The sequence below is a fragment of the Oncorhynchus gorbuscha genome, linkage group LG16 (assembly GCF_021184085.1).
Source record: "Oncorhynchus gorbuscha isolate QuinsamMale2020 ecotype Even-year linkage group LG16, OgorEven_v1.0, whole genome shotgun sequence".
NCBI lineage: Eukaryota > Metazoa > Chordata > Actinopteri > Salmoniformes > Salmonidae > Oncorhynchus > Oncorhynchus gorbuscha.
The window spans coordinates 52,633,756-52,661,530 of NC_060188.1; the positions used below are offsets into that span (position 1 = coordinate 52,633,756).

The 27,775-nt window shown below is 43.5% G+C and overlaps 1 protein-coding gene and 1 long non-coding RNA gene across 9 annotated transcripts in view; both read right to left on the reverse strand.

The window, feature by feature from the left end:
• Positions 1-2,926: 2,926 nt before the first annotated feature.
• Positions 2,927-3,843, reverse strand: LOC123998770. Its single transcript, XR_006832329.1, has 3 exons — positions 3,559-3,843; positions 3,088-3,176; positions 2,927-2,985 (listed from the first exon to the last, which is right to left on the reverse strand). It is a non-coding gene; the product is annotated as an uncharacterized LOC123998770 (long non-coding RNA).
• Positions 3,844-9,737: 5,894 nt separating this feature from the next.
• LOC123998813 (ankyrin repeat and KH domain-containing protein 1-like) overlaps positions 9,738-27,775 on the reverse strand; it is a 51,396-nt gene continuing 33,358 nt past the window's right edge. For 5 of the 8 annotated variants that reach the window (XM_046303994.1, XM_046303993.1, XM_046303990.1 and 2 more), the window contains exons 25-34: positions 18,898-19,063; positions 17,492-18,002; positions 17,116-17,271; positions 14,124-14,273; positions 12,406-14,018; positions 11,566-11,739; positions 11,070-11,324; positions 10,687-10,886; positions 10,419-10,583; positions 9,738-10,322 (exon numbers count right to left, since the gene is read on the reverse strand). In XM_046303994.1, the coding sequence (XP_046159950.1) occupies positions 10,263-10,322; positions 10,419-10,583; positions 10,687-10,886; positions 11,070-11,324; positions 11,566-11,739; positions 12,406-14,018; positions 14,124-14,273; positions 17,116-17,271; positions 17,492-18,002; positions 18,898-19,063 (3,450 nt within the window). In that variant the 3' untranslated portion in view covers positions 9,738-10,262. The remainder of the gene's footprint in view (positions 10,323-10,418; positions 10,584-10,686; positions 10,887-11,069; positions 11,325-11,565; positions 11,740-12,405; positions 14,019-14,123; positions 14,274-17,115; positions 17,272-17,491; positions 18,003-18,897; positions 19,064-27,775) is intronic. The other 3 variants (XM_046303995.1, XM_046303992.1, XM_046303991.1) reach the window with 1 other exon arrangement.

A 27,775-nucleotide genomic window follows, 5' to 3' on the forward strand; every position in this document is an offset into this window, starting at 1 on the left:
CTGTTCACACTGCTATGCTTCATCTTGGCCAGGTCGCAGTTGTAAATAAGAACCTGTTCTCAACTAGCCTACCTGGTTAAATAAAGGTGGGGGGAAAAAGTGGGGGAAAAACAAGCTGTAACATGGAGATATGGCCGTGTGGGAACAAACCCTAACCCTATTAAAGGTTTGTATCAATTTGTTTTGCTTTTTAAAAATTGTTGAAGATAAGGTCCTTATGCTTCCAAAACGGTAATGCAAGCGATGTGTGTTAATGTTCAGACCAAGTGCCAAGGCTCTTAAGCTACAGAAGACGCCTTTGTCCGATAATTCATGTAATGGAATGGAATAATTCAATTATTATATTTTAGTCATATTATATCTGTTTGGGCTTCTTGCGATCAATTTGCAGTCTACAAACTATTTGTAATTTTGTTCCGGCCTGACCATTTGCTCAAGAATAAAATCTTCCCGCGGCTGAATCAAGTTGATAATCTCTGCCTTAGAGTGACATCCTGACACATTTGAGTCTGTTGCGCACACTTGGAATGGTCACTTCAAAGATGCACTTTGATCTGTTCTCGCAATAACAGAGATGCATGGGCAATTCTTCTTTACTTGTACTTCAAATATTCTGATTGATCTTTTAAACAATCTCTTTGTTATCTAGAATAACGTCAAACTGATGACAAAGTGGACAAGGCACATGAGTTATTGACACTTGTGGTGGTGGAGAAGGGTGGCAGATAAAGTAACAGGTGATCCTTCCCATAACCCGTTTTGGACAAATTTTGGGCAATGCACAGTTTTGTACACAGCCAGTATCGCATGGAGCTCCCTTCCATCTTCAATTACTCAAGGAAACAACAATATTACCTTTAAAAAATGAATGGAATGGCAGGGACACACAAACACACACTAACATACACATTATTTGAAATTGTATTGTTTGTATTTTTTATTTTTTGTATTGTTGGTATTTCGGTGTATTTGAAATTTGTGGGAATGTCCTTGTGTATCTGTGTTTTGTTACTGGACCCCAAGGAGAGTGTCTGCTGCTTCTGCAAAAGCTAATGGGGATCCAAATAAACAATAATTAGAATGTCAATACCTCCTCCCCCCTGTATGGTATAGCTCCCACATGTCTGGCTGTTACACAGTATGTCATTAAAACATACATTTCCATAGAAACCTGAAAGATTGTATATCAGATCAATAAATACTAAAGAATATTGGGCAGAAATGAACTATACAAGGGTAGGGAAAAGGTCAAGCTAGAAAACACTCAATTTAGGAACAGATGACCAATTCATTGGCAGAAAGGTTAGCTAAGTATGGCAGCAGTCCTCTCTGTTTCCCACTGGGGTAGGTCAAGGGGGAGGACTGAGTGACAGGGTTATTACACCAATCCAGAGGCTGTGCCTCTCATTATCAGCAGAAACCCAGTGAATTTACTGGTAGCGTGTTTGATGTCGTTTCTTAGGGCTATACTTTAACAAACCTAACGCAATGGTCAATCTAAGCGCTAGCGCTATACATAAGGGAGAGGGAAAGGGGGATACCTAGTCAGTTGAACAACTGAATGCATTCAACTGAAATGTGTCTTCTGCATTTCAGGTTCGACGGTCTCTTAGTCTTATGTATTGCTCTGGAATCAACAACAATTCCAATGTTAGTTCGTTAATGTTTGTTAAACAGCCTATAGAAGAAAAACTTTTTTTTGGGACCTATCCTATCTTTCCTAAACAGGTTAAATTGAACCTGTTTGCAGTCCATACAGCACTATAGCCCATTACCATATATGTGATTGAATATTATCTGCTGTTGGCTTGTGTGGATGTATGTGTTATGTAACATAGCTGACTTGAGACATTGTCAACAGTTTCAGGGCCATGGGCCTTTCTCGTGATGGAAAAATACAGAATAACATAAAGACTGACACAAACAGAACGTAGTGTAGGGAACAAACGGTCTTTTGTTAGATAACAGGAGCCAGGTGCGTGATAACTGCATCGAGCATGGGCGCATACATATTCTACACAACTACAACGACTGACCGCTGAAGCGCCTAGGGGGCTGGGACCAGCTCGGGCGCCAACAATCAACGATAGGCTGAGTGAGTTTAAACCACGCCCAGTCTCTACTCTGACAGGCCGGCTCGGAAGCAGGAACTACTTCTGTCAGAGTATATTATAATATCTTTGTCAGGAACAAGTCGGTTCTCTGTTTGCCCTGCGAGGTGTGACAGAGAGCCCGTATATAAGAAAATTGCATTTACCACTTATTGCTTAGCTAATAAAAAATAAAAAATACATAGCATACAATCGGTGACTCAGTGTCATACTTATCCGGATACCAGATTTGAGTGACGCAACCCTAACAGAGGACAACATATTGTTTTATTAGTATGGCCTTCTATTACATCATATTGGATGACTGTAATTCATATTCCATTCACCCAGCTCAATGTGAAATCGATAGGTTTAGGCTACTACATGATACTCTAATTTTCCCTATACCCATCATAAGGTTGCTACCTCCTAGCCTATGAATGAAAGTTTGCAAAGTACGCTAGGTGCACAGGTTGAGAGACATATTCATAATCAAGGTGACAGACATTGACACATTCAATACCGCCTTACACACTCTTGCCTGCATCTGGGTGATCTCGGGTGTAATCATTAGTCCAACAGTTGCAAACGAGAGTTTCTCAAGGACAAATTAATGTATGTTTATCCCCATTTTGTTCCGTTTGCTTCTGTTTAAAAAAACATTTTCTCAGAATCTGTCACGTTCTTTCAAAATCGAACCCAGAAGCAGACCAGGACAAGAAGAGTAGGAAGAAGGTGAGTATTTATTTACAAGTGAATGTGAATGGGTAGATATATCCAGGTGGCATAGCGGGCAGCGGTGGGTGAGTTGATGGGAGTAAATAGGTGGATCCAATGGGGTAGCGGAATCCTCCGATGACCAGGTGGGAATGGGGTAAATGATCCGGGTGAGTAACTGAAGACAGAACAAACGGAGGTAAGTTTAAGGCAAGTAATACGTACAAAACAACAAAACAAATTCTATCCAACTTGAGGCTGATACTATGGCACAACATACTGTTCATGGCTAACGATCCGGCAGGGAATGGATGTCAGGTCCGGGCTTATGAAGAGGAGATTTCAGTCCTTTCATTTTCTTTTCTGCAGCTGAACAGCACACACAGTCAAAGAGCCCAGAGATTAATTGAAGAAATCTCTAGAACACCTCATACTCGGCTGCCTACCCATACACCACATATAAAAATGCAACTTGAAAATATTTGTTCCCATGAACAAAACTAATTATACATGAATTAATCCTGTAAAAACATAAAGTACCTAGTGTACAAAATAAAAAAGTACATCAGATAAAATCAGCAGAACAATGAGTTAACCTCTTTGGCACAGTTAGCAGACTGAATACAGCCACCCTTAAAATGTACCCAGAATTCTTCCTCTAGCCTCAGGTCAACTGAGCCTTTAATGGTTCTTGAATCATCCACCAGGATTAAACAGAAGGGAATATAAAGTGAGTTCTCTGTCCACTGACCAGTAGAGACCACCCAGTGGTCTGAACGGAATACAATTTCTCCAACAGAGCTGGTCTGGATGAGTAGGTTCAGATGTCAATTACAAACTTGACACCATCAGCTGTAGGAACAGAAGAGAGAACTCAAGTCAGCTTTGGGGACATTTCCTTTCCTGAACTTCCAAGAAGCTATGCGCACTGATAGAGCCCTTTCTGGTGCATGAAACCTAAACGGAGTGGTCACAAGATATGCAGCACAAGGCTTGGCCAGCAGCTTGACATATGTTTGCTTTTCTCATGGAGCGGTTCACCTTGAAACTTGGTCTAATGCTGGTACAATTTTATAAAACACAAACTGACTGGTTTGCACACTAGGTGAGAGTATGGCCATTTGCCACCTCATACACACTGCACTGATGACAACAGACCTAAGTAGCCTGCTTCCTTATCTGAAATAAAGTACTTATTGACATCGGCCTGAACCAAGCCACCTGTCCGATCCCTTTTATTAGTGAAATTTAAGGAGACCGTAAAATGAGGCAAGTTAGGAAGGCGAGACATCAGCACATATGAATGCACAATAGAGTAAATCTAGTGACAAGTGACAATGACAAGTAGATACTGTATTTTTATATTAGGATATAAACAAATGCACCATGAAACAAATGTATTCAATTACAGAATGAGTGCAATTACTTAATTTACTGTCCCTTCACCACTTCTAAGAACAAAACAAGAGAGAACCTGTTCCAAGCACATACTATATCTGCTTCAATGCCATGTGGGCAAGGAGTCAGGTGTTTGGGAGAGCAGGTGACCAAGAGGCCAGGCTAGGGCAAGAGGCTAGTGGGTCTCATGGGACTTTCAGTAGTCACTGTTAGTATAAGGGCTTACCTGAGATGTCTTTGTTCTCATCCATCTCCTTCAGCTTGCCCAGAGGGTGCAGGCTACATAGAAAAGTGTGAGGTCTGTACTTTTCCCATTTCCCACTTTTATTTTACCTTTATTTAACCAGGTAGGCTAGTTGAGAACAAGTTCTCATTTGTAACTGCGACCAGACCAAGATAAAGCAATGGAGTTCAACACATACAACACACAGTTACAAAAGGAATAAACAAACATACAGTAGAAAAAGTCTAAATACAGTATGTGCAAATGAGGTAGGATAAGGGAGGTAAGACAATAAATAGGCCATGCTGGCAAAGTAATTACAATATAGCAATTAAACACTGGAATGGTAGATGTGCAGAAGATGAATGTGCAAGTAGAGATACTGGGGTGCAAAGGAGCAAGATAAGTAAATAAAAAGTAAATAAATACAGTATGGGGATGAGGTAGTTGAATGGGCTATTTACAGATGGGCTATGTACAGGTGCATTGATCTGTGAGCTACTCTGACAGCTGGTGCTTAAAGCTAGTGAGGGACATATGAGTCTCCCGCTTCAGTGACTTTTGCAGTTCATTCCAGTCATTGGCAGCAGAGAACTGGAAGGAAAGGCGACCAAAGGAAGAATTGGCTTTGCGGGTGACCAGTGAAATATACCTGCTAAAACACGTGCTACAGGCGGGCAGCGATCGGTTGAAGAGCATGTATTTAGTTTTACTTGTAGTTGGAGACTTACGGAAGGAGAGTTGAATGGCATTGAAGCTTGTCTGGAGGTTTGTTAACAGTGTCCAAAGAAGGGCCAGAGGTATACAGAATGGTGTCGTCTGCGTAGAGGTGGATCAGAGAATCACCAGCAGCAAGAGCGACATCATTGACGTATACAGAGAAGAGAGTCTGCCCGAGAATTTAACCCTGTGGCACCCCCATAGACTGCCAGAGGTCTGGAAAACAGGCCCTCGGATTTGACACACTGAACTCCATCAGAGAAGTAGTTGGTGAACCAGGCGAGGCAATCATTTGAGAAACCAAGGCTGTTGAGTCTGCCGATAAGAATGTGGTGATTGACAGAGTTAAAAGCCTTGGCCAGGTCGATAAATACAGCTGCACAGTAATGTCTCTTATCGATGGCGGTTATGATATCATTTAGGACCTTGAGCATGGCTGAGGTGCACCCATGACCAGCTTTGAAACCAGATTGCATAGCGGAGAAGGTACGGTTGGATTCGAAATGGTCAGTAATCTATTTGTTAACTTGGCTTTCAAAGACCTAAGAAAGGCAGGGTAGGATATAAATCTGTAGCAGTTTGGGTCTAGAGTGTCTCCCCCTTTGAAGAGGGGGATGACCGCGGCAGCTTCCCAATCTTTGGGAATCTTAAGACTATATGAAAGAGGTTGAACAGGTTAGTAATAGGGGTTGCCAACAATTTCAGCAGATCATTTTAGAAAGAGAGGGTCCAGATTGTCTAGCCCGGCTGAGTTGTAGGGGGTCCAGATTTTGAAACCACGTGGAAAGCATGGCCAGCTGTAGAAAAATGCTTACTGAAATTCTCAATTATGGTGGATTTATCGGGGGTGACCATGTTTCCTAGCCTCAGTGCAGTGGGCAGCTGGGAGGAGATGCTCTTATTCTCCATGGACTTTACAGTGTCCCAGAACCTTTTTGTGTTAGTGCTACAGGAAACAAGTTTCTGCTTGAAAAAGCTAGCCTTAGCTTTCCTAACTGCTTGTGTATATTGGTTCCTAACTTCCCTGAAAAGTTGCATGTCACGGGGGCTATTCGATGCTAATGCAGAACACCACAGGATGTTTTTGTGAAGGTCAAGTGCAGTCAGGTCTGGAGAGAACCAAGGGCTATATCTGTTCCTGGTTCTACATTTTTGAATGGGGCATGCTTATTTAAGATGGTGAGGAAATAACCAGGCATTCTCTACTGACGGGATGAGGTCAATATCCTTCCAGGATACCAGGGCTAGGTCAATTAGAAAGGCTTGCTCGCTGAAGTGTTTTAGGGAGCGTTTGACAGTGATGTGGGGTGATCGTTTGACCGCAGACCCATTATGAATGCAGGCTATAAGGCAGTGATCGCTGAAATCTTGGTTGTTAACAGCAGAGATGTATTTGGAGGGCAAGTTGGTTAGGATGATATCTATGAGGGTGCCCGTGTTTACGGATTTGGGGTTGTACCTGGTGGGTTCATTGATCATTTGTGCGAGATTGAGGGCATCAAGTTTAGATTGTAGGATGGCTGGGGTGTTAAGCATGTCCCAGTTTAGGTCACCTAGCAGCACGAGCTCTGAAGATAGATGGGGGGGCAATCAATTCACATATGGTGTCCAGGGCACAGCTGGGGGCAGAGGGTGGTCTATAGCAGGTGGAAACAGTTAGAGACTTGTTTCTGGAGAGGTGGATTTTTTAAAGTAGAAACTCAAATAGTTTGGGTACAGACCTGGATAGTAAGACAGAACTCTGCAGACTCTCTCTGCAGTAGATTGCAACACCGCCGCCTTTGGCAGGTCTATCTTGTCAGAAAATAATATAGTTAGGGATGGGAATTTCAGGGGTTTTGGTGGTCTTCCTAAGCCAGGATTCAGACACGGGTAGGACATCCGGGTTGGCAGAATGGGCTAAAGCAGTGAATAAAACAAACTTTAGGAGGAGGCTTCTAATGTTAACATGCATGAAACTAAGGATTTTACAGTTACAGAAGTCAACAAATGAGAGCACCTGGGCAGTAGGAATGGAGCTAGGCACAGCAGGGCCTGAATTAACCTCTACTTCACCAGAGGAACAGGAGGATAGGAGAAGGCTATAAGAACAGGTCGTCTAGTACGTTCGGGAACAGAGAGTAAAAGGAGCAGGTTTTTGGGCACGATAGAATAGGTTCAAGGCACTGACTGTCTCTGGTCATAAAAGGCAGGGAAAACATGTTATGCAACCCAACTCTTGAGACTGCAGTGTGTCCTGAACAAAGGGAGTAGGGAGTAGACAACATATACCTGTTGTCATACAGTTAATTCCCTCAGTTCTTTCTGAAAGGCTGCCGACTGATTTATCCTCCTCACACGCATGGCCCCAGATCATTGATGTAAATGAGAACGTGTTCTCAGTCAACACACCTGGTAAAATAACAGTTAAAAATAAATACAAATAACATGTACACTCCCACAGTTGACATATCAGATCAACTCACCTTGACAGAGATAATTTTATGTTTTTTCTTGATCCATACAATAAGGATAATGCTAAAATTACAGAAACAGGTAAAAGTGCATTTAATGCAATAGGACTGTAAGTACTGTTCACAAGTTCCTAAAATAAAAAGACAGAATCAGCACAGTGTTCCTGAGGTCTATATTCAGGCACTGGTGGACAAGAGCACTTTATTCTCCAAACTAGTAGCTACAGTACATTCCAGTGTGTTTTTCATTATCTGAGAAATCATGCCCCCTCAGATTTGTCCCGTTTACTTGCCACATAGCAATTTTAGGAAGATGGCTTGAACTAGCCCAGATAACTATACTGAACAAAAATATAAAACAACATGCAACAATTTGAAATATTTTACTGAGTTATAATTCAGAAGGAAATCAGTCAATTGAAATAAATAAACTAGGCCCTATTCTATGGATTTCACATAAATGGGCAGGGGTGCAGCCATGGGTGGACCTTGGAGGGCATATAGGTCCGCACACATGACAGCAAGGCCCACCCACTGGGGAGCCAGGCCAGCCAATCAGAATGAGTTTTCCCCACAAAAGGGCTTTATCACAGACAGGTGAAGAAGCCAGATGTGGAGGTCCTGGGCTGGTGAAATTACACGTGGTCTGCGGATGTGAGGCTGGTTGGATGTGACATTGGAAAGAGCTTATGGTAGAGAAATTTAGAAAAGCATGCAATAATTAAATAACACACATTCAATCTTCGACTCAGATTTGAGCAGAAAAGCATATTTATTTTATTTTAAAATAGAACCACCAATCATATATAGTTCAAGAGGTATGATTAGATATGCAGAAAGATAACATAGAATTAAGCATATGATTATGTCTGTTTCCCCCATCCTTACCTACTTTGTGCCCCCCTTGGATTTTTGTGGTGAATGACGCCCCTGTTCTATATGACAGGTATTCGGCAGAATTCCGTTATTTTTGCGTAACTTACCTCCAGGAGTCGTGGAGAACAGAGTGCCTCCGGGCGTCTGATGGTACGTGTCGGCAGCTGAGACCAGTCTTTCGACTGCTCAAAGCTACTGGGAATAGAGCAGTTAAGGCCTATACTGCGGTTACAATTAGAAGACATTGCAGAAAGTCTATGAATAAACAAATAAGTTCTATAAAGGAATTAAAAGTTCCAAAACAAAAACAGCCTGGCAAAATTATTGCAGATCAATGTCAACTCTGGCCTTTAGTCAACTAATGCTGCGCCAACTCAAAAGTATGTTTGGAAACATGGGACCGCTGGGAGACACACACCACTTCAAGATTGATATACTCAATATGCGCCGAGAGCCACGTGCAGGTGTTTATGAAAAAGCTACTGATGAGAGGCATGGTTTAGTTTCAGTGTCGCAATCACACCTTACTACTACTGTATGATACAACGGAGCTAAAACACTTTTTACAGCTCACAATAACATTGTTGACTCAGTATGAACGGAAATGAACCAAGTCCCATGATTTAATTGTACTGTGTAAATGAGGACTAGGAAATAAAGTTTGATTGATGTCACCTATTTATTTGTCTATGTGACATCGTGACAATGTTATTCAAAGTGTTTTATCATCCAAGACGGCTTTATTTTCTCAGATTGCGTGACAGTGGTCGCTCATTAAAATGCCATTCCCAGTCAATCTTGGTTGTTTTGAAGAAGAAAAAAAGAAGTTACTCAAACATCTTCAGCCTTACTTGTTTACAATCAAAATACATGTTATTCCAAAACAAGGCAGATGAGCCATAATCCATTTAAACAGGATAACGAGATACTGTAGTAATCTGTCAAAACATACTGAGCTTTTGAGTGTTATCTGGGTAGACAATTTATTGCTGGTGGGGCTCTATTGAATGTAAAATAATTGCCAGATTGCAGTCTCTTGTGGAAACTTCTTGATGCATGCAAGACAGTTGCAAGATGATAAACAGAACCCCCTGCCAGAACATGCAGTCAGTGAGTGATGACATCATCAATGAGTAAACATGACACTATAGTCTACTACTTAAATAAAGACAGACCAAGGGCACTTCAAATCAACAAGTGTATGGAGAATCATGAGGTGTATGTCATGACGTTAATGCAATAAGAATAGAAAGGCGAAGATGGTACAGTTCCGTCTTTTTTATTGAATATTAAGGTAAATATTTCACATTAATACAGGCTACATAAAGTAGAGCCACTATACGACATGAAATGTACTCTCATTTGAACCCTTTTTAGTATGTAAACAATTATACATGTATTTACCACTCTAAAAGGTCTGATTTCTCTCTTTATGTTATCACCGAATTCTTGGGCTGAGTATAAATAGCGTACAGTCCTGTAGAGCCCTGCAGACCAAGAACAATTCATGTGGGGCTTTTTTAAAGTCAAAATAATGGCTATACTACGCAGAGAATGGATCCTGTTGAACAGGCAAATCGGTTTGTTCATAGACATTGGTAAACACATTACAGCCCACACTGGATTTGTCTTTTTAGTTAGGCACATCAAAATGGTGTCCAACCATCCAATTCCTCCTTTCTGGACACTCCCTAGGTTAATATCGTTGAATATTATGTAATTATCTGGTTCTCTTAAACGTGTATGAGTCTTTGTTACTGGTCCTATGCTTTGATGGCCGCGTGTTTAGTTGACATGATTCAGGTGCACATTCCCAACGTGCGGGGCCCAAGTCCCAGGCCAGACCTAAAACGACAAGTTTCCTCACTTAGCTACAAAACCACAACAGTGAGGACTGAGTAATGGTGAAAATAAGTGAAGAATGTTTATGAGAGTGCTTACCTGCTGGGGGTCTGAGTTATCTGCAGAGTTAGAGACCACCTTCATTATGGGGTTCCAGGCAGGGTCAGCGTTATGGAGCCCGTTGTACACAGGGCCCCCGGGGGCCTCTCCCATAGGAGGGTGGGGAGGAATCATCGTCCCGCCATACATTGATATTGGCAAACCCTCGAAAGGACAATAAGAGAGAGAAGTGGTAAACATTTTGTTTTTGTGATGGATCACTCGCACCAGGAGATCTTTGCACCAACTACTTAGCTGTGTCCGTTACCTTTGGGAAGTCCATAAAGTTGGTGGGCATGGGCTGATGGAAAGTGTTGGAGGGATTAACGATGCCCGTGTCATCCCGCTCCATGGCCTGGTGCTGGGAGAAAGCACTCTGCTCCTGCATCTGCTGGTGCATCACGTGACCGCCCATCAGGGGCTGAGACCAGCCCGACATCGCCTCTGGTGGAGGGTAAGAGGGGAGGACTGAGATTTGGGATGGTGTGAGAGTTAATTGTCATGTTAAAAAAAAACATTTACACAGAAGACATTCACAATATATTCCAAAACCTTACAAGAAACATCTTAAAACACTCTGAAGTTAAAACGATCAGGTCTACATCTATCCATTGTGCACTAACCCCATCCACCTTCCCCCTGAACACTCACCAGAAGCACTGCCCACTCCGAAGGACCAGATGCCCCCCTGTCCCACAGGTGGTGTGTAGCTGGCAGTGAGCATGGCGTGGTTGACGGAGCCCGTCTGGCGGATACGTGCCAGGCGCTCGGTGCCGATTGGAGGGGGCACCTTGCGGTCTTGCTGGCTATTGCTGCTGGGCTTAGCCTGAATCAGAGCTGGGGTCACCATGGAGGCACAGAGGGGGGACGAGCCCCCGGACGACACAGAGGGCACTGGGGACTCACCTGAGGGAGGGGCAAAGGCTAGGCTTGTTAACTTTCCAAATGATAGATTAATCAAATACTTAGGATAAAATCACATATCATTTACTTTCATTATTTTACCAAGTGACTGTCTCGGTGACCCCACCTTGACAGTAGACAACGAGGCTAATGTACTTTGTTTACAAAACAACAAAACAGGGGGGAGGCACAGAACATCTATGAAGCAACGGCCCTGTTCCCTCTCCCTGTGTTGTGTTCTTACAGGAGGTGGAGGCGCTCCAGGGGTGAGGAGAGAAGTGCTGGCGGCTGAAGGAAGGCGTGCCCACGGAGGCTGGACCCTGCAGGTACACTGGACTGCAAGAGATACTGGTGGCGAAGCTAGTCAGCGCAGCAGACGAAGAGATGGAGTTTCCCGACGGGTCCATTGGGTGCATTCCTGAAACAGAGAGTTCAACTGACCCGGTAAAATTATGTAGGCACAAATCACTGTAATAAACTGAAATAGTCTGTCTATATACAGGTAACTGCCAAAATAAAGGAAGCAGTTGAGTAAATAAATTAGGGTTCTGGTTCCTATGGTGTTGGGTGAATTTTCCTTGCATGGGTTAGGTCCACTCAACCCCTCAAAGGGCAAGGTAAATGACAATGCAACCATCCACAGGGCACAAGTGGTCACTGAATGGTTTGATGAGCATGAAAATGTAAACCTTACTTCGAGATTCTGGAGCAGCGCCTGAGACAGTATTTACCACTACCATCAACAAAACTGGATGTCATAAGGTGAATGCACCAATTTGTAAGTCGCTCTGGATAAGAGCGTCTGCTAAATGACTTAAATGTAATGTAAATGTAAAATAACAAATTATTATTTGTCACATCCCTCCAATAGAGTTCCAGACGCTTGTAGAATTTATGCCAGGGCTCATTGAAGCTGTTCTGGTGGCTTGTGGTGGTCCAACGCCCTATTAAGACACTTTAATGTCGGCGTTTCCTTTGTTTTGTCAGTTCATGTATGCATGTGTGTACGTGTGTGTACGTGCGTGTACGTGCGTGTGCGTGCGTGCGTGCGCGTGGTGGAGTCTTTATGGTCCTTGTTGCTTACCGATTGGACTGGTGACAATCCTCTGGGTGTTACAGCGGTACCCTGGTGCCTTGGAGCCATCAGGAGGGGGCACCACGTTCTCCATCTGTCCCATGCCCCCTATATAGACCGGCGGAGCGGTGTAGGGCTGCTCAGGAGGGGTCCGTGGAGGCAGGTGACATGCTCCCCACACCTGGTTGTTGCCCACCTGGTTGCTGTCAAACATGCTGCTGAAATGGTTGAAGAGGGCTGTGGGGCCGTAGTTGGGGGGCAGCTGCTGGGTCTTGCCCCCGTGGATGTGCATCTGGGAGCCGTTCATCATGCCCATGTTGGAGGACATCTGCTGCTGCATGGAGGGGGTTGCCATGCCCTGGCTGGCATGCTGCTGCTGCTGTGGTTTCTGACGTTGCTCCTGAGATGCTCCAGAGGGTACAAATACAGACTGGTGCTCCTGTAGAGATGCCCCAGCTGCCATGGGGTAGAACTGGGCCGAGGGCTGCATGCGTGAGGGAGCAGGCGATGCGTAGTGAGGTAAAGTGCTGCTGGTGTGTGTGACTGTGCTGCCCCCTGCTGGTGCAGAGCGAGACGTGGGCAGGAGGGAGCAGGGAGGCTGGGCGGCCCGGAGGCTGGGCTCTGTGCTGGAGGAGGAGGGGAGGGACAGCTGCTGCTGTCGGCTATCTGGCTGCTGTGAGGGCAGTGGTGGTGGAGCAGTGGGAGCTGTGAAGTGCATGGGGCCGGTGGAGTTGGAGCCTTCAGATGCTCCACCTTGGACAGGTGCCACTGAGTCTGGAGGGGACTTCTCTTTACCAGGCGTGGCGCAGCCAGCAGGCTCTAGCTTGGAAATGGGTAGCTGCTGTGCAGGTGGGGCGATAGGCGCAGGAGGGGAGGGTGGGGTAGAGAGCGTGGTGGGGGGTGCAGCGCCCACCTGCGTAGCGGGCGCACCACTCAAGGTCGAGGTGACCACTGCCATGCTGGCAGTCTTTGATTCGCCAGAAAAGATCTGCTTCCTGACGGAGGAGGGCATGGGGGTGCCAGAGGGTGCAGATCTGGAGGGAGAGGCGGTGGCTGCAGGGCCTGCTATAAAGGTAGGGGCCGTGTACTCTGGATGGGCAGTGGAGGCAGGCAAGGGCCGGGGAGCAGTGGTCCCGTTGTGCTTGGGAGAGCTGTTAGTGCTGGCGGGGCTGATGGGACGCACCGGGAACGGGCCCCAGGTGTTGGGCGACGGAGAGAAGGTTCCACCGAACTGTGCCATGGGCAGGCGCGGGTGTCTGATGTGGTGCATGGTCTGGGCGGCCAGCAGGGCCAGGTGGGGGTTGGAGTACGCCAGAGGAAGTGAAACAAAAGGGGGCCTCACTCCGGGAGACAGGTTCTTCCCCATCTTCCCTCCCTGTTGAGAGACAGAGGACGACTGGAAGGACACAGCGGATGACGGCAACACTGATGCCAGGCCCTTGGAGCCGGCCGCCGTAGTGTTGGTGGCCCCTGTGGAGGTGGTGTAGGTGGAGCCAATCTTGGTGCTGGTGCCAGGTGCGCGGATGTGGTTTCTGGGGATCAGGTCCTCCAGCTCCTTGGCTGGGTCCTGGATCAGGGCACTGATCAGCTGCACGGCGTGTCGAGTCGACTCTGTGCCACCTCTGAAAGACCAGAAGGAAGAAAAGCAGGTGTGTGTCAGACAGTAAAAATGACTATGATATGACAGACTGTTCTGTGAAAGCAGTAGACAAATTGGCTGGTCTAACCTGATGGTGATCATCCTCTCTCCATTCTTGTCCTTCTGTTTGTCCACGTCGATGTGAGCACCGGTCACGTCCTGAATGGCAGTGATATTACAGCCACCTCTGCCCATGATCCGAGACACCACAGAGGCAGGCACCGACAGCTTCTTTGACCTGAGAAAACACACAAAAGCAATTCAATTAATATATATGTGTCATACAGTGGGGCAAAAAAATATTTAGTCACCAATTGTGCAAGTTCTCCCACTTAAAAAGATGAGGCCTGTAATTTTCATCATAGGTACACTTCAACTATAACAGAGAAAATGAGAGAAAAAAAATCCAGAAAATCACATTGTAGGATTTTCTATGAATTTATTTGCAAATTATGATGGAAAATAAGTATTTGTCACCTACAAACAAGCAAGATTTCTGGCTCTCACAGACCTGTAACTTCTTTAACTTCTTGGATATAGGGGGCGCTCTTAATTTTTGGATAAAAAAAGTTCCCGTTTTAAACAAGATATTTTGTCACGAAAAGATGCTCGACTATGCATATAATTGACAGCTTTGGAAAGAAAACACTTTTCCAAAAGTGCAAAGATATTATCTGTGAGTGCCACAGAACTGATGCTACAGGCGAAACCAAGATGAAATTTCAAACAGGAAGTGCCCCAGATTTTGAAGACGCTGTGTTCCAATGTCTCCTTATATGGCTGTGAATGGGCCAGGAATGAGCTTACACTTTCTGTCATTTCCCCAAGGTGTCTGCAGCATTGTGACGTATTTGAAGGCATATCATTGGAAGATTGACCATTTTAAAACTACATCTACCAAGTGCTCACTTGGTGTCCTCCGTTGCAATTATTGCGTAATCTCCAGCTGCGTGTATTTTTCCATTTGCTTCCGAGGAGAAACCCAAATGCCACGAATCATTTATCATCGAATAGATATGTGAAAAACACATTGAGGATTGATTCTAAACAACATTTGCCATGTTTCTGTCGATATTATGGAGTTAATTTGGAAAAAAGTTTGGCGTTGTAATGACTGAATTTTCGGGGGTTATTCTTAGCCAAATGTGACGAACAAAACGGAGCGATTTCTCCTACACAAATAATCTTTTGGGAAAAACGGAACATTTGCTATCTAACAGAGTCTCCTCATTGAAAACATCCGAAGTTCTTCAAAGGTAAATTATTTTATTTGAATGCTTTTCTTGTTTTTGTGAAAATGTCACCTGCTGAATGCTAGCCTTAATGCTATGCTAGCTATCAATACTATTACAAATGCTTGTGTAGCTATGGTTGAAAAGCATATTTAGAAAATCTAGAAATCTAGAAAATCAACAGTGTTGTTAACAAAATGCTAAGCTTGTGAGTGAATATATTTTCTTTCATTTCATTTGCGATTTTCATGAAAAGTTAACATTGCGTTATGGTAATGAACTTGAGGCTATGATTACGCTCCCGGATACGGGATTGCTCGACGCAAGAAGTTAAGAGGCTCCTCTGTCCTCCACTCGTTACCTGTATTAATGGCACCTGTTTGAACTTGTTATCAGTATAAAAGACACCTGTCCACAACCTCAAACAGTCACACTCCAAACTCCACTATGGCCAAGACCAAAGAGCTATCAAAAGACACCAGAAATAAAATTGTAGACCTGCACCAGGCTGGGAAAAAATGAATCTGCAATAGGTAAGCAGCTTGGTTTGAAGAAATCAACTGTGGGAGCAATTATTAGGAAATGGAAGACATACAAGACCACTGACAATCTCCCTCGATCTGGGGCTCCACGCAAGATCTCACCCCGTGGGGTCAAAATGATCACAAGAACGGTGAGCAAAAATCCCAGAACCACACGGGGACCTAGTGAATGACCTGCAGAGAGCTGGGACCAAAGTAACTAAGCCTACCATCAGTAACACACTACGCCGCCAGGGACTTTAATCCTGCAGTGCCAGACATGTCCCCCTGCTTAAGCCAGTACATGTCCAGGCCCGTCTGAAGTTTGCTAGAGAGCATTTGGATGATCCAGAAGAAGATTGTGAGAATGTCATATGGTCAGATGAAACCAAAATATAACTTTATGGTAAAAACTCAACTCGTCGTGTTTAGAGGACAAAGAATGCTGAATTGCATCCAAATAACACCATACCTACTGTGAGGCATGGGGATGGACACATCATGCTTTGCGGCTGTTTTTCTGCAAAAGGACCAGGACGACTGATCCGTGTAAAGGAAAGAATGAATAGGGCCATGTATCGTGGGATTGAGAGAAAACCTCCATCAGCAAGGGCATTGAAGATGAAACATGGATGGGTCTTTCAGCATGACAATGATCCCAAACACACCACCCGGGCAACGAAGAAGTGGCTTTGTAAGAAGCATTTCAAGCTCCTGGAGTGGCCTAGCCAGTCTCAACCCCATAGAAAATCTTTGGAGAGAGTAGAAAGCCTGTGTTGCCCAGCAACAGCCCCAAAACATCACTGCTCTATAGATCTGCATGGAGGAATGGGCCAAAATACCAGCAAGTGTGTGAAAACCTTGTGAAGACTTACAGAAATCGTGTGACCTCTGTCATTGCCAACAAAGGGTATATAACAAAGTATTGAGATAAACTTTTGTTATTGACCAAATACTTATTTTCCACCATAATTTGCAAATAACTTCATTAAAAAAACCTACAATGTGATTTTCTGGATTTTTCTCTCTCTCATTTTGTCTGTCATAGTTGAAGTGTACCTATGATAAAAAATTACAGGCCTCTCATCTTTTGAAGTGGGAGAACTTGCACAATTGGTTGCTGACTAAATCCTTTTTGGCCCCACTGTATGTCTTTACATTCCACAACTATGTAGTAGATACAAGTGGCAGTTGATTGTTATACATTACAAACTAAAGCACCGGAGATGCTAAACAGGGATATACTGTACTCCTACTGTCTTTATGCATAACAGTAACAACAGTAGCGACTGTTTGATTTGCGGCACATTCCTGTGAGCCAACTCACCTTCGCACCACCTCCTTCCAGCCTTCTTCTCTCTTCTGGCCCCTCTTGGGGCTGGTGAGGTTCATCTTGCTGATGGGTGAGATGACTGGCAGTGAAATAGTTCTGAACGAGGAGGGAAGGGAACTGGGCGTGAAGTCGTTTATGTGGTCATGGATTCTGAGAAGAAAGAATACGGAATAATAAACTTAAGAGAACCCTGCGGTGTACCTAAAACAATTCAGAGGGAAGAATCCTGCATGTGTTCTTTCTACATTTTGCACTAAAGCCAGAGAAAAAAAACACTACAGCAGTATAGTGGTTAAAGGACTAACAAAAGGTTATATTTTTAGTTTGGATACATAGCAGTTGAGCAAAAAAGAGAAAAAAAGCCACTTACTTATGGTGTGGTTTGGAGATGGACACAGTGATCTTGTCGTCTCGGGAGCTGTGCAGTGATGTGCACTGCCTCTTCTCAGGGACCGGCTGGGGCTGCTGGCTCACCACCGAGGGAGCAGACGATGAAGAGCAGGAAGAAGACGAAGAGGGCAGGTCCGGTAGGTAGTTGAGCTCCTGGCTCTTGCCTCCGCTGCTGCTCTCGCTGTTGCAGTCGGTGCTGTCCAAGTTGTCCGAGTCGCTTCCACCTGGCACCCCGCCACCCCTGGGCTCCCCATGGATCTTGTTTTTGTTTGCCTTCTGCTGAGCCAGCGCCACCTGGGGGTCTTGCAGGATGATGGGCTCGCTGGGGGAGTCCTTGGTCTTGTTCTTCTTGTTCTTGCGGTTGGTGCTGGGCGTGGTCGTCACATTGGCTCGTTTCTTGCCGAAGGCGTTGGTGAAGGTGCTGGAGGTGGCAGAGATGCCAATGGTGGTGGTTGTGGTAGCACTGGGCGGGTCAATAGGGACATCGCCATCTACACAGACCATGAGACAAGGAAGGAAAAGGTTATTCACCCTTATTTTACAATTGTAAATTAACAGAATTTTTTTTTTTTTTAAATGCTGGATGGCTGCGTCTCAGTTGAGATAAAAAAAAAAATAAACGCAACATGTAAAGTGTTGGTCCCATGTATCATAAGCTAAAAGAAATAGTCATGCTGGCTGCAGGAATGTCCATCAGGGCTATTGCCAGAGAACTGAATGTTAATTTCTCTACCACAAGCCTCCTCCAACATTGTTATAGAGAATTTGGCAGTAAGTCCAACCAGCCTCACTACCACAGACCATGTGTATGGTGTTGTGTGGGCGAGCAGTTCGCTTATGTCAACATTGTGAACAGAGTGCCCCATGGTGGTGGTGGGGTTAAGGTATGGGCAGGCATAAGCTACGGACAACGAACACAATTGCATTTCATCTATGGCAATTTGAATGCACAGAAATACCCTGTGACGGAATCCTGAGAACCATTTCGAGGCCCATTTTTTAAAGGTATCTGTGACCAAAAGATGCATATGTGTATTCCCAGGCATGTGAAATCCATTGTTTAGGCCCCAATGAAATTAGTTAAAATTGACTGGTTTCCTCACATGAACTGTAACTCAGTAAAAATATATTTCAAATTGTTGCATGTTGCGTTTATATACATGTTCAGTACATTCTTCTTTCAGTTTACATAATAGGATAACAAAACAGGCTGTAAATAAGTGAGTAGCTTGTTTAATTGTGATTTCAATATCCCTTCAGTCACGCAGACAGAGACATAGTTTATCTAGGAAAAAGGTCATCTTAAACAGCAATACAATGATGATAACAGTATCTGGATTAGGCTATTAGAGGCTGTAAAGGTTGAGCTGGTAAATAGGTGCTCACCCTCAGAGGAGTCTTGATCCTGGTCCTGTAACTCCAGGTCCTCCTCCTTTACTTTGGCCTCTTCCTCCTCCAGCTTCCGCTTCTGCTCTTCCTTCTTCTTCTTGCGTTTCTCCTTACGCTTCTCACGCTTAGCAGCCAGGGCTTGCTTCTTACTTTCCTCCCTGGACTGTACACCCCAAGCAAAAACAGATGATTACAATATCTACAGAGACCTGTAAATCCATACAGATAAATGAGGAGCAGAAGGTTCGTGTCCCAAATGACACCCTATTCCCTATTTAGTGCACCACTATTGACCAGGGCCCATAAGTAGTGGATCATTCTACATAACTGTTGCAAATTGAGGTGGGACATTTTTCAAAAACATTCAACATGCATGTCTTCAACATATGTCAGGTCGATATCCAGTGCCTTCAGAAAGTATTCATACCCCTCGACTTATTCCACACTTTGTGTTACAGTCAATTCAAAATGGATTAAATATTATGTTTAACCTCTCAAATCTTCTACACACAATACCCAAATGACAAAGTGAAAACATGTTTAGACATTTTTGCACATTGAAAATTAAATACAGAAATATCTAAAAATAGAAATCCCACCCGAGTTAATACTTACTAGAAGCACCTATGGCAGCGATTACAGCGGTGAGTCTTTCTGGGTAAGTCTCTTAAGAGCTTTCCACACCTTGATTGTGCAACATTTGCCCATTGTTACTTTCAAAAATTCTTAAACCTCTTAAATGGTTGTTGATCTTCAAGTAGATATAAGTCAAAACTGTAACTAGGCCATTCAGGAACATTCATGGTCTTCTTGGTAAGCAACGAGTGTAAATTTGGCCTGGTTTTAGATTGTCCTGCTGAATGGTGAATTAATCTTCCAGTGTCTGGTGGAAAGCAGACAGACAAGCTTTCCCTCTAGGATGTTGCCTGTGCATAGCACCACTCCATTTCTTTTTCAAATCCTGAAAATTCCCCCATCCTTAACCACTCATTAGAAGCATACCCATAACATGATGCAGCCACCACTATGCTTGAAAATATGGAGAGTGGTACTCAGTAATGGGTTGTATTGGCCCCAATCATAACACTTTTATTCAGGACAAAAAAAAGGTAATTGCTTTGCCACATTTTTTGCAGTATTACTTACATGCCTGGTTGTAAACAGGATGCATGTTTTGGAATATTGTTATTCTGTACAGGCATCATTTTCACGCTGTCAATTGAGTTGGTATTGTGGAGCAACTACACTGTTGTTGATACATCCTCAGTTCTCTCGAAAAACAGCCATTAAACTCTGTTTTAAAGTCAACATTGGCCTCATGGTGAAATTAGGAAGGGCGCCTGTATCTTTATAGTGACTGGGTGTATTGACACATCATCCCAAGTATAATTAATAACTTCACCATGCTCTAAGGGATATTCAATGTGTGCTTTAAAAAAATATTTATCCATCTACCAAATAGGTGACCTTTGTGGCATTAGAAAACATCCCTGGTCTTTATGGTTGAATCTGTGTTTTAAATACCTTGCTCGACTGAGGGACCTTACAGATACAGTTGAAGTCAGAAGTTTACATACACCTTAGCCAAATACATTTAAACTCAGTTTTCTCCTGACATTTAATCATAGTAAAAATTCCCTGTCTTAGATCAGATAGGATCACCACTTTGTTTAAAGAATGTGAAATGTCAGAATAAAAGTAGAGAATTATTTATTTCAGCTTTTTTCTTTCATCCCATTCCCAGTGGGTCAGACATTTACATACACTAGCTTTCCACAAGCTTCCCACAATAAGTTGGGTGAATTTTGGGCCATTCCTCCTGACAGAGCTGGTGTGACCGAGTCAGGTTTGTAGGCCTCCTTGCTCACACACGCTTTTTCAGTTCTGCCCACAAATATTCTATGGGATTGAGGTCAGGGCTTTGATGTCCTTAGGCCATTTTGCCACAACTTTGGAAGTATGCTTGGGGTCATTGTGACCCATTTGCGACCAAGCTTTAGCTTCCTGACTGATGTCTTGAGATGTTGATTCAATATATCCACAATTTTCCTTCCTCGTGATTCCATCTATTTTGAAGTGCACCAGTCCCTCCTGCAGCAAAGCAACCCCACAACATGATGCTGCCACCCCCGTGCTTCACGGTTGGGATGGTGTTCTTCGGCTTGCAAGCCTCCCCCTTTTTCCTCCTAACATAATGATGGTCATTATAGCCAAACAGTTCTATTTTTGTTTCATCAGACCAGAGGACATTTCTCCAAAAAGTACCAGCTTTGTTCCCATGTGCAGTTGCAAACCATAGTCTCGCTTTTTTATGGTAGTTTTGGAGCAGTGGCTTCTTCCTTGCTGAGCGGCCTTTCAGGTTGTTGATATAGGACTCGTTTTACTGTAGATATTGATACTGTTGTACCCGTTTCCTCAAGCACCTTCACAAGGTCCTTTGCTGCTGTTCTGGGATTGATTTGCACTTTTCGCACCAAAGTAAGTTCATGTCTAGGAGACAAAACGCGTCTCCTTCCTGAGCGGTATGACGGCTGCATGGTCCCATGGTGTTTATACTTGCATACTGTTGTTTGTACAGAAGAACGTGGTACCTTCAGGAATTTGGAAATTGCTCCCAAGGATGAACCAGACTTGTGGAGGTCTACCATTTTTTCTGAGGTCTTGGCTGATTTCTTTTGATCTTCCCATGATGTCAAGCAAAGAGGCATTGAGTTTGAAGGTAGGCCTCGAAATACATCCACAGGTACACCTCCAATTGACTCAAATAAGCTTCTAAAGCCATGACATCCATTTCTGGAATTTTCCATGCTGTTTAAAAGGCACAGTCAACTTAGTGTATGTAAACTTCTGACCCACTGGAATTGGGATACAGTGAATTATAAGTTAAATAATCTGTCTGTAAACCATTTTTGGAAAAATTATTTGTGCCATCCACAAAGTAGATGTCCTAACAGACTTACCAAAACAATTTTTTGTTAACAAGAAATTTATGGAGTTTTAATTACTCCAACATAAGAGTATGTAAACTTCCGACTTCCAACTGTAATTGTATGTGTGGGGTACAGAGATGAGGTAGTCATTTAAAAATATCATATTCAACACTGTTGCTACAAACAGAGAATCCATTTAACTTTATTTTATTTAACGAGGCAAGTTAGTAAAGAACAAATTCTTATGATGGCCAACCAAAAGGCAAAAGGCCTGCTGCAGGGACTGGGATTAAAAATGAAAATATAGGACAACACGACAAGAGAGACCTAAGACAACAACACAGCATGGTAGGAACACAAAATGACAACATGATAGCAACACAACACAACATGGCAGCAGCACAACATGGTAACAGCCCAAAACAGGGTCAAACATTATTGAGCACAGACAATAGCACAAAGGGCAAGAAGGTATAGACAACAATACATCACGCAAAGCAGCCACAACTGTCAGTAAGAGTGTCCATGATTGTCTTTGAATGAAGTGATTGAGATAAAACTGTCCAGTTTAAGTGTTCGTTGCAGCTTGTTCCAGTTGCTAGCTTCAGCGAACTGAAAAGACGAGCGAACCAAGGATGTGTGTGCTTTAGGGACCTTTAACAGAATTCGACTTGCAGAGCGGGTGTTGTATGTGGAGGATGAGAGCTGCAGTAGATATCTCAGATGGGGGGGTGGCTCAGAGTGTTTTATAAATGAGCATCAACCAGTTTCCAGAGGAGTATAGAGCGCAGTGATGTGTCCTACAAGCAGCATTGGTGGCAAATCTGATGGCTGAATGGTAAAGACACGCATATTATATAGGTCCTGAATGTCAGGAAACTTGGACCCAGTAAAGTACTGGCCGTACGCACTACCCTCTGTAGTGCCTTATGCGCAGTTGCCATACCAGACTGTGATGCAACTGGTCAGGATGCTCTCGATGGCTTAGTTGTAGAACTTTGAGGAACTGGGGACCCATGCCAAATCTTTTCAATCTCTTGAGGGGGAATAGGTGTTATCGTGCCCTCTTCACAACTGTCTCAGTGTGTTTGGACCATGATAGTTCGTTGGTGATGTGAACACCAAGGAACTTGAAACTCTCGACCCACTCCACTTCAGCCGTCGATGTTAAATGGGGGCCTGATTGGCCATCCTTTTCCTATAGTCCACAATCAGCTCCTTTGACTTGCTCACATTGAGCGAAAGGTTCTTGTCCTGGCACCACACTGCCAGGTCTCTGACCTCCTCCCTATAGGCTGTCTAATCGCTGACGGTGATCAGGCCTACCACTGTTGTGTCATCTGAAAACTTAATGATGCTGTTGGAGTTGTCCTTGGCCATGCAGTCGTGGGTGAACAGGGAGTATAGGAGGGGACTAAGCATGCACCGCTGAGAATCACCGCGGCAGATGTGTTGTTACCTACCCTTACCACCTTTAGCTTGTTCCTTGAAAGCGTCAGTTGAAGCCTCTAGCTCGGTGCAGATGTTTCCTGTAATACATGGCTTCTTGTTGGGATATGTATGTACGGTCACTGTAGGGACGACGTCGTCGATGCACATTGATGAAGCCGGTGACAGGTGGAATAATCCTCAATGCCATTTGATGAATCCCGGAACATATTCCAGTCTGTGTTAGCAGTCCTGTAGCGTAGCATTCACGTCATCTGACCACTTCCGTATTGAGCGAGTAACTGGTACTTCCTGCTTTAGTTTTTGCTTGTAAGCGTGAATCAGGAGGATATAATTATGGTCAGATTTGCCAAATGGAGGGCGAGGGAGAGCTTTGTATGCTTCTCTGTGTGTGGAGAGTTTTTCCCCCCCCTGGTTACACATGTGACATGCTGGTAGAAATGAGGTAAAATAGATTTGTTTGCCTGCATTAAAGTCCACAGCCACTAGCACCACTTTTGCATGGGCATTTTTTTGTTTGCTTATGGCCTTAAATAGCTCGTTGAGTGCAGTCCGATGTAGCTGCTCTGTCCTGCCAATGCACGGAAAAAAACAGTAACGAACAGAATTACAGAAAAAGAAGGCAAAGCTGTCTTTAAAAAAACTTGAACAGAGAGCAGCTAGGTCAAAAGAGAAGCATGAAAGAAAACTGTGGAAAAATATTGTCAGGACAATGAAAAGACAAAGCAGGTTTAAAGCACAACAGAAATTGGAGGCAAAGAGAATTAATCTCAACAAACTAGAGGATCAATTACAATAACAGTGAAAGCAATTTGACCATTCTAAAAGAGCCTTGCTGACAGCAGTGCAAGATGAAGGGCTTCCATCTGCCCGAAGGAGGAACTTTAAAAAGGCTAAAGTGCGTATGCCAAAACAGGCAGCACAGTATGTCACTGCTACCATGGACTTCATTGACAAGGCCTCACCGAGCCATTTTCCGTCAGAAGATCAGAAACACAGACGGGAAATTGGAAGTGGCAGTTGTTGAAGAATTAGTCAAAGGCCTATGAAAAGTCCAGACAATCTGCAACTAGGAAGGCTTTGGCTTATTCACTGAATAAGAAATAAACTATAGGAACAGTTTGCAAAAAGATTTGGGGTCAGCAGAAAACTTAAGGCAAGCAACAACAAAAAACCCAGAAGGTCAACATAGATCAGTGGTCACCAACCGGTCAATCGCGATCCACTGGTTGATCTCCAAGGCATTTCTAGATGATCAGCAAACATTTCTGTAAAAAAAATGAACGATAAGCCTTGAGTTCCTGTTTTTTTTTTCTTCTTTGTCTCGTGCTGTTGGTGCACCCGATTCAGCTGCCATGCGTGAACCATTTTATATGTCTGGAACTCTGCCTTCCCAAGGGGAGCAAATCAAGTGCACTAAAGACCTACCACTAGCCCAGATTGCTGTGTCTGCAGTAATTTAACAGGCATAACAGAAAGCTACAGCAAATTTGAAACTGATATTTCTAAAACATGGCTAGAGAGAAACTGTCAACGAATACAGCAAAGAACTGCTGTTTTTATGAGTGAGTTCATGTTGACATTTTTACTCAGCACTGTCAACACTTTAATAAACCATTAAATGTGGGTTCTCCCTTCTTCCACTTGCTCTACAACCAGCACTGCAGCTGCAATGAATAAGTAGGGAAGTATCGATAGGCTTGCGTTATTATTAGCGGCTTGTGTCTTTTTTAAATATTAAACTTTCTCTGTTCATAGGAGTGAAATGAATTTGTGCATGAAGCAGAAAATGCTGTGCAACTCGAGTTGCCATCAGCTGGAAGACTGTGCCCCTTTTTGGTCAGTCAGCACAGGAAAGGGATTGATGTTAAGAGGACCCTCAGTATGCTGCACTCTCCCTCCACTGAGACTGACCATCAGATGCAAGCTCCATCAGCCCAGTAAAATAAAAAGCAAAAGCAAATGATTAAAACGCATGCTCACTCAGCTGTGCCTCATGTAGGGGATCTCCCCAACTAAAAAAAAATATTGGTAGACCGAAAGTAGTCTGTTCTTTCAATCGATTGGTCTAAAAAATGTTAAGGTGTATTTTTCCATATTAAGACACCCTGTGTGTTTTAATAAAATCAGCTATACGCAATGAGCTCGTCTGATTTAAAGCTAAGAGTTTGATGTCAATGCGGAGCTATACAGAGCCCTCCGCATTGTTACTCGATTTGGCCTCTGCGTGCCTCTGGAGGCTGCGCAATTGCGTCACACCCTCCATATGGAGCCTCCCACCACATTTTCGAATCAAGCATAAATTGGATTTTAGTCTAGGCCTCCCAAAATGGATTAGTTCACTGAGATGGGTGCAAATATACATACAGTACCAGTTAAATGTTTGGACACATCTACTCATTCCAGGGATTTTTTATTTGGACTATTTTAATAACAGTGAAGACAGCAAAACTATGAAAAAACATGTAGTAGCCAAAAAAGTGATGAACAAATCAAAATATACTTGATTCTTCAAAGTAGCCACTCTTTGCCTTGATGACAGCTTTGCACACTCTTGGCATTCTCTCAACCAGCTTCATGAGGTAGTCACCTGGAATGTATTTCAATTAACAGGTGTGCCGGGGCGGCAGGGTAGCCTAGTGCATTGGACTAGTAACCAAAAGGTTGCAAGTTCAAATCCCCCAGCTGACAAGGTACAAAGGTACAAGGTACTGTCGGTCTGCCCCTGAACAGGCAGTTAACCCACTGTTCCTAGGCCGTCATTGAAAATAAGAATTTGTTCTTAACTGACTTGCCTAGTAAAATAAAGGTTTTTAAAAAAAAAAAAAAAAAAAAAAAAAAAATTGTGGAATTTCTTTCTCTGTTAATGCATTTCAGACAATCAGTTGTGTTGTGACAAGGTAGGGGTGGTATTAAGAAGATAGCCCTATTTGGTAAAATACCAAGTCCATATTATGGCAAGAACAGCTCAAATAAGCAAAGAGAAACGACAGTCCATCAATACTTTAAGATATGAAGGTCAGTCAATCTGGAAAATTTCATTAACTTTCAAACTGCAGTCGCAAAAACCATCAAGCTCTATGATGAAACTTGCTCTCATGAGGCCAGCCACCGGAATGGAAGACCCAGAGTTAACTCTGCTGCAGAGGATAAGTTCATTAGAGTTAAGTGCAGCCCAAATAAATGGTTCAGAGTTCAAGTATCAGACACATCTCACCATCAACTGTTCATAGGAGACTGCTTGAAATCAGGCCTTCATGGTTGAATTGCTGCAAAGAAACCGATACTAAAGAACACCAATAATAAGAAGAGACTTGCTTGGGCCAAGAAACACAAGCAACAAACAAGCCACAATTCAAGCCACACTTAACTAGCATGGCTACCATAGCACTCTGCAGCAATACACCATCCCATGACCCAACACACCTCCAGGTTGTGTAAGGGCTATTTTACCAAGGAGAGTGATGGAGTGCTGCATCAGATTACCTGGCCTCCAATCACCTGACCTCAAACCAATTGAGATGGTTTGGGATGAGTTGGACTGCAGAGTGAAGGAAAAGCAGTCAACAAGTGCTCAGCATCTGTGGGAACTCCTTCAAGACAGTTGGAAAAGCATTCCAGGTGAAGTTGACAGAGAATGCCAAGAGTGTGAAAAGCTGTCATCAAGGCAAAGGGTGGCTACTTTGAAGACGCTCAAATCTAAAATAAATGTGGATTTGTTTAACACATTGTTTTTTTATTACTACATGATTCCATGCATAGTTTTGATGTCCATTCATAGTTTTGATGTCTTTACTATTATTCTACAATGTAGAAAATATTAAAAACGAAGAAGAACCCTTGAAAGAAATATATACATATTTGTTACTGCTCGACAAAAACAACCCTCGGACGACCAGCAGCCTAACGACCAAACAATCGACCAGTCAACTAATTGGGTTCAGCCCGACTCACAAGTAATACAACAACTGGTCTATTACCATGTGTGATTATATAGTCTACATCAAATGTTGAAATAAAACATTTAAAAAAGTCTGAAAATAACAATGCATTGGCAGGGCAATTCAAGCTAAATCAATAGGTGGTGATAATGTTTTGGGCCTATAGCCTAATGCATAAACCTCATTACTACGGTACTGTTTTAATAGGTTAATGTTGCATAAGCGTATGTTTTTTAAAGTCATGTAAAAAAATAAAAACATCTGAAAGGTAGATCTTGGCTTGGATTTTGACTCAGAAAGTGATTGACTCAAAAGGGTGGTGACCACTGACATAGATTGAGGTAATCTACAGCAGTGGAAAAATATGAGGGAGCCTCTCTCAAAGTGCCAAATAAGGAAAAGGTGAGCAAGAAGACTGGGAGCGCAGCCAGCGTCCTAGAGCACTCCTCTGCTCAGCTGTACCAAGAACTTCTCAAAGCCAACCCTTGTAACTCAATAGGAGCTGCTATGTTTTACAGAAAAAAAAGAGCAAGAACCATTAAACCACAGAAAGGT